The 6,195-nt window shown below is 37.2% G+C and overlaps 2 protein-coding genes across 3 annotated transcripts; both read right to left on the bottom strand.

The window, feature by feature from the left end:
- Positions 1–451: 451 nt before the first annotated feature.
- Positions 452–1,987, bottom strand: LOC148904520 (uncharacterized). Of its 2 annotated transcripts, XM_089025152.1 has the most exons (4): positions 1,882–1,987; positions 1,583–1,610; positions 1,216–1,252; positions 452–1,029 (listed from the first exon to the last, which is right to left on the bottom strand). In XM_089025152.1, exon 4 carries the CDS (start codon positions 1,000–1,002, stop codon positions 619–621), a length of 384 nt encoding a protein of 127 aa, XP_088881278.1. In that variant the 5' UTR covers positions 1,003–1,029; positions 1,216–1,252; positions 1,583–1,610; positions 1,882–1,987; the 3' UTR covers positions 452–618. The 2 variants fall into 2 exon arrangements, with proteins under 2 accessions (XP_088881278.1, XP_088881277.1); XM_089025151.1 differs by lacking the exon at positions 1,882–1,987 and having other exon boundaries at positions 1,216–1,737.
- Positions 1,988–2,096: 109 nt separating this feature from the next.
- On the bottom strand, positions 2,097–4,560 carry LOC116289076 (cell adhesion molecule DSCAM). The gene is made up of 5 exons (XM_031695965.2): positions 4,408–4,560; positions 3,954–4,319; positions 3,457–3,729; positions 2,932–3,213; positions 2,097–2,296 (listed from the first exon to the last, which is right to left on the bottom strand). Exons 1-5 carry the CDS (start codon positions 4,466–4,468, stop codon positions 2,097–2,099), a joined length of 1,182 nt encoding a protein of 393 aa, XP_031551825.2. The 5' UTR covers positions 4,469–4,560.
- Positions 4,561–6,195: the final 1,635 nt, after the last annotated feature.

The following is a 6,195-nucleotide window of genomic DNA, read 5'->3' as shown; positions in this document are numbered from 1 at the left end:
TTCCAACCATGGGCTGTAGCAAAATATTTGGTTTGTGACGGGAAAAATGTTTGTTAATAGACCAAAATTATTCACGTAACAATCAATAAAACATAGATAGACAGATCTAAGTTAGTAATTAGTGATTTATTTGGTGTACTAACAAGCATTTTCCCTGTCACAAACCAAATATTTTCCTACAGCTTATGTTCCAACTGTAATTTGCACTATAAAATATTTGAACACGCGCGCTGATTAGCTGGCCACCGTGTTTATATCAAAGGACAGGGACACGCTCCCGCAAAATATTTTACAAAAGCTATAAAGTACATGTCTTCAAATTAACTAAGGCGTATTATCTTGATATGCTTTCTAAAAGATGTACAAAGTTATTTAGTTACAGATTAAAAAATTACAGGTTAGAGAATAAGAAAGATTTTTTGAAAATGTATTTTTTTGTTGATTAAGGGTTAATACATTTTTCTTTTACTCATTGGATATTCAGTACATCTATCTTTCAATATATTATTGAAAGAAAATGGAAAACAAATAAAAACAACGACGCTATAGACGTCACTAGATGAACTTACACCACAAAAATGAAACTTAGAAAACCACCTTGAAGTCATATTTGTGGTTTTACTTTTTATCCCCAATATTAGCATAAAGATGCATTTTCTGATATTCAGATTTTTGTGGATGATTTAAAAAGTTTAATGCTTCGTATTTTGGAGGAGGCATTACAGGTTCTATTTTTGAAGCACTGTCATCCACCAACACGTGCACAGTCCTGTTTAGAGCCTGGTAGCCTTGAGTGTTAGACAATAAAGTATCATCTTTAAGCTCTTGATAGGCATGGTGGATTTGTGACCCATGAACATCGTCGTCTCCTGTTCCTTGTTCTGAATTTCCTGTATTGTCATTGGATGACTCCGATTTTTCTGATATTCTTTCGTAGTCTTCGTTTGGCGATGTCCCCGATGCGTTTTTGGATGGAACGTCGTTTATAGTCGATTGCTCCATCGTAGTGAGAGGAACTGGCCTTTTGTCCTGACATTAAAAAACCGGTAATTAGCAAAATAAATAAACAATCAAACAAAAATGAAGGAATGAACGAAAAGCAGGGAAGGAAGGAATTTGAGGAAAAATAGAAATAATAATAACAATAATAATAAAATAACTTTGTCATTCTTTTTAAGGGAAGAATCAAAACGATATGAAAGATTATTGGCATACCTCATGAGCTGTTCGATCCAAAACAGGAAAGGCAAATCTGTAAGAGAAAAAACACACAATAATATTAAGTCGTGGTTTTAAGCTACGGACGCACGGTTCAACATTGGGCGTAATGTTGCATGCAATTAATGTTTCGAGGCATGACACACGACGCAATTTGTTGTACGCAACGTTGCTGAAGTAGAAAACTATCCTACTTCAGCAACATTGCCTGCAATGTTGCGTCCAATTTTGCACCGGCTGACAGTGCCTTTATTATTTCTCGTTCTTTTTGGACAATCTGTATCAGTGGATATAGCTTTACTTTATTCTGTATTAGTTGGCAATATAGAGCAATTGGTTTTACTCCCAGTCATAGTTACATCACCTCGTAATATCTTCTCTGTTATCTGTAACTAATACATTTATCCACGTTAATTATTAATTCACTAGTATAACTTATAAGCTCTCCATTGAGACATGACAAATAACGTGAAAACACGGATAAAGAGAAAACAAAGCAAGAAAAAAACAAAAATGAATAAATAAAATTAAAACAAACGCGCTTATCGAAGTTGCAAAATTAAAATATAAGCAAAACAACGTAAACCAAACAAAGACAAAAACCAATAGCAAAAAGTACCAAAAAAGACAAAAAGAATAAAAACAGACATCCAAAGTACATACCTTCAAAAAAAGTTTCTTTTAAATTTGATGTAAATATAGGTTATGAGGACGACAATTACTATCACTAAAGCACACGTTATCGACAGGTGGGAAATTGCAAAATTTCTTTCTGTAAAAGGAAAGGTTAAATGAAAAATAAAGTTCTCACAATCCACTACCCTCAATAAAGCCATAAAAAATAGGTAATTTCGAACATTCTAGAACGCATGGTACTTTTAAGAGCCGCGAAAGAAAATCGTTATACTAAACATTAAAAATAATGAGATAATAAATAATGTAGTATTGTATTGTATTATTGATGCAAGCTTAAAAATTGGTAGACTTTTTAACGTGCCTTGGAAAAATGGCATGTACTTCGTAATCTGTTTTCTTTTGTCTTCTCGCTTACTTTCTATTGCAGTTGATATTGGCCACCCTTCAAAGAAGAAAAAAACAAGTTACAAAATAAAAAATAACATTATACATATATGTATAATGTAATGATATAGAGTTCGTAATTGTTTACTATCAATCACGTGACTTTTTGGAGTTGGCTGGGGGGCAAACAAGAGGTTGACTGGGGGGCGACTAGCGGATGCTAAGTCAAAACATATCAATACAAGTCCTCAAACTATTGTATTTGACTATTTTCACGACAACAAAACAGAAAACAAGAGATCAAAACAACCTCCAAGATTCTACAAGCCATCAAAAAAGTGCTATTACCGGAAGTGACGACTATTGATAGCAACCTATAGAGGATTTGCACCATTACATGGCGACGGCCATAATATATAATGCAGGAACAGTAAAATCATTTTTCATTTAATAGCTCAACTACCAAGTGGAAAGGGGTTTTATTGTTCTGCAATCTAACCACAGATAGCCCAAGCTGAAATTGAAAAATTCGAGATAAAATCGCATGCGCACTGGAAACGATTCTCAAACTACGATTTGGCTTATTTTAACTGTGACTAATAATGAACGCGACGTTGCAATGCCAGATATTTCGATATACATCTGATATATATAAGAAAACGTTATATTTTACTTTCATTTATATGAATGTACCTTTCCTTTTTGGTTCTTTAGTTGTAAACTCGTTGCGCACTGCCTTCCCATACCCAACTGCATTTCGTGCATACACCTTCACACCATATGTTGTATTCTCATTAAGATCCTTGGTTACGCAATACGTAGTTTCGGTGATAACCTCTCTCGGTGGAATTGTGTTGACTTGGACTTTATACTCTATGACTGGGCTCCCTCCATCATCAACGGGACTGTGCCACTTGATCACTGCAGAAGTTGCTTTGATGTCTGAAACGAAGACATTCGCTGGTTCTACAGGGTCTATTGAAGAAAAAAGTAGCGATGATAAGCAAAGATGAATAATAGCAGAAAGAGTAATTATGATAATGTGTTGATGGTAGTGTCAGCAGTGATGATAAGCGCCGATCGGATAGGCCCGTCTGTCTTTTAGTCGACTTTATTATATGACGTTTTTGTCACTACCCTTTTCTTTCTGAAGGATAGTTACATCACAAAGAATTTAAAATATTATGCAAAGTCGTCAAAGAAAATGAAATTATTTACATTTTTCTGAGATTTTGGTCCTCGTTGTAACTTGATTCTCGTTTGGATTATTCGTTGCCTGACACTCATACGTCCCACGTTGGTGTCTCGTGATGTTGATGAATCTGAGAAATGCTTCACCAACTCCTTTACTGATAATTTTTGGGTTCTTTATAATTCGTACCCACGTTATGTTGGGCATAGGATCTGCAGCTGCTGAACATCGGATGCACAGACTTGATCCCTCATTGATAGGCGTAGATATATTGACAGGAGTAGTAAAGCGGGGACGTTCTGAATACAACAAATTAATTAATCATTAGTTGGGAGCTATTAAAAGCAATAGTTTAGTCCAATAAATTAGTGAATATATTAATCATAAAACATTTAAGCACCCTTAAGTATGTGCTATTTGGTATGGAATGCAGTCAATTAGTAACAATATATGTTTTAATGGTTTGTCACCTATTTGTTTAGCGTTTAACGTTTTGGTGTAAACCAAAGGATGTATACCTTACCTGTAACAACAAGTTGTACTTTACTTTTCATTGGTGATCCCACTAATAACAGCAGACTGCATTCATATAGCCGTTCATCAACTTTGGTGACATTATAGATGACAAGAATAGCAGTTGACTCTATACTGAGTCGACCACGCAGTTTTGGGGGACATTTTTTGTTTATAATGAACTTCCATCCATTGTAACCATCCTCGACGCCGATAACTATTCTTCCTCCACTTGTATCATACAGAGCCCACTCTGGTGAATATGGATCGAACAGTGCAGTTCTATTTCTGACATTGTAATCCCACTCAAGTCTCGCTGTACCTCCAACGGACACGTAGAGATTACTTGGAGGTTCTCGAGTGAACCATTGAATAACTATTGAATATCATGTATTCATATCATCCGCATGAAACAAATAAAATTAGCCAAATTAAACAGAACGACCTTAATTGCGTAGGATTACCTTTTGAAAGAGTTACCAATGAAGTCAGCAATGCAATCGTTTCGATGTAAAAATACTTCATACTTTATTGCCAATGGTACTTCAAAGTTGTGGTTTCAAAGCACAGGCAGGTTAGTAACGAGAGAGCGTTTATTGGCTTTTTATAATTTTTTAGTCAATACCAGAAAGGAAATCCAAAAATGGAAGTGTCAAAATTCAAAAATCCAAGGTAGAAAGTAAGAAGAAAAGTATCTCCATGCACTTTCGAATCTCACCGAGTCGTTCACGGACCAATCAAAAATAGCGAAAATGTATTAGTCAACTTGTATTATAAATAGGATATTTAGCCTATACATAGTACTCAGTTGATGTAATGTATTCAGAAAATCTATTGTTATATATCCTCACTGAAGCCATTATCACGTCGCAGTATGATTAAGTTATGGGGCGAGATCCGCGACGATGTTGAGGCAAACAGCGAGAATAGGGAAAACGAGAACACCACCGCCACCAGACTTAAGGGTGGGTGGGTGGGGAAAAATTCGTACTTCGAAGTTCCAAACAACGTTATGCAATGAGTCATGTGTGTTGACTTAATTTATACTGCTTGGTGATAATTTATTCAGTGAGAATAGTTATATATCCTCACTGAAGACATTATCACGTCGCAGTATGATTAAGTTATGGGGCGAGATCCGCTCCTTGTCCCCGACAATACAACGAGATGGCATATAGCCAAACTCCAGTCGTAATAGTGCATGATAACTAATCCAGTAGTAATATGCCAACCTTTATTCTTACTATGCTAAACCCCATATACCCAATACCCAAAAACCCACATCCAATACTTAAAACCCACATCCAATACTCAAAAACCCACATCCAATACTCAAAAACCCACATCCAATGCTCAAAACCCACATCCAATACTCAAAAACCTACATCCAATACTCAAAAACCCACATCCAATACTCAAAAACCCACATCCAATACTCAATAACCCACATCCAATACTCAATAACCCACATCCAATACTCAAAAACCACATCCAAACCCAAAAACCCACATCCAATACTAAAAACTTAATGCAAAAAAAAAACTAAAGCATAATGCCGGCTAATAATTCCACTATCCACTACTCAAATATCCTGTATAAACGGTGTGAAATCGGCGCTGGGACGTGTGACCAAAGGAAAAAAGCCCAACGAAGTCCAAAGCAGTAAAACGCAGGACCGAAACAGAACAAAATGCCAAAAAACAAGTTTATACAGCACTCAGTAAATGATCAGGGTGAGAGACCGGGACGTCTGCCAATGCCTCCGCCCTGGACCAACAAAGGGTGGGGTTTCCTGGGTAATGCACCTCAAGGAGATCGCCCCTTCGGGGATTAGCCTTTGAGCAACGTGAAGTCTCGAAGCAAATGGGGAACCATTTACGTAGAACGCAACCAAAACCAAACAAGGGTGAGCGCGACTAGGTAACCCCGGAAACCCGACCCTCTGTTGGCCCCAGGCTCTGAACTAGGTCCGGAATTAGTGCACTGAGAAGGCCCCCCCAGGGCCAACGGAGGACGCAACAAGATAATCTCAGATGATGAACAGCGAGAAAGGGGAGAAAGAAATTTTTCTCATAAATGACATGGTTTCAGGGAACCAGGAAACCAGGGTTTCCAACAGCTCAACAGCTTCGTAACGGTCAAACAGCGACGCCGGCCTATTAAGGTGTCTCCTTAGTGCGACAAGGCGTTCTCGCAGGACTCGACGACTTTTTCTCCTACCAGAGCCTTAACCTTCTGTTCTAACAACTCTA

This window comes from Actinia tenebrosa, unplaced genomic scaffold (assembly GCF_029948245.1).
Source record: "Actinia tenebrosa isolate PJP-AT-01 unplaced genomic scaffold, QUT_ActTen_1.0 PGA_scaffold9__36_contigs__length_13948895, whole genome shotgun sequence".
In the NCBI taxonomy this organism is placed as follows: domain Eukaryota; kingdom Metazoa; phylum Cnidaria; class Anthozoa; order Actiniaria; family Actiniidae; genus Actinia; species Actinia tenebrosa.
This window is presented reverse-complemented; position numbering and strand designations above follow the sequence as displayed.

Coding starts and splice junctions, on each gene's coding strand:
- LOC116289076 (XM_031695965.2), bottom strand. CDS start 4,468: ATGAAGTATTTTTACATCGAAACGATTGCATTGCTGACTTCATTGGTA. Junction 3,214..3,456: donor GACCAAAATCTCAGAAAAAT/GTAAATAATTTC, acceptor TTTCTTCAATAG/ACCCTGTAGAACCAGCGAAT. Junction 2,297..2,931: donor TAAAGAACCAAAAAGGAAAG/GTACATTCATAT, acceptor TCTTCTTTGAAG/GGTGGCCAATATCAACTGCA.
- LOC148904520 (XM_089025152.1), bottom strand. CDS start 1,002: ATGGAGCAATCGACTATAAACGACGTTCCATCCAAAAACGCATCGGGG.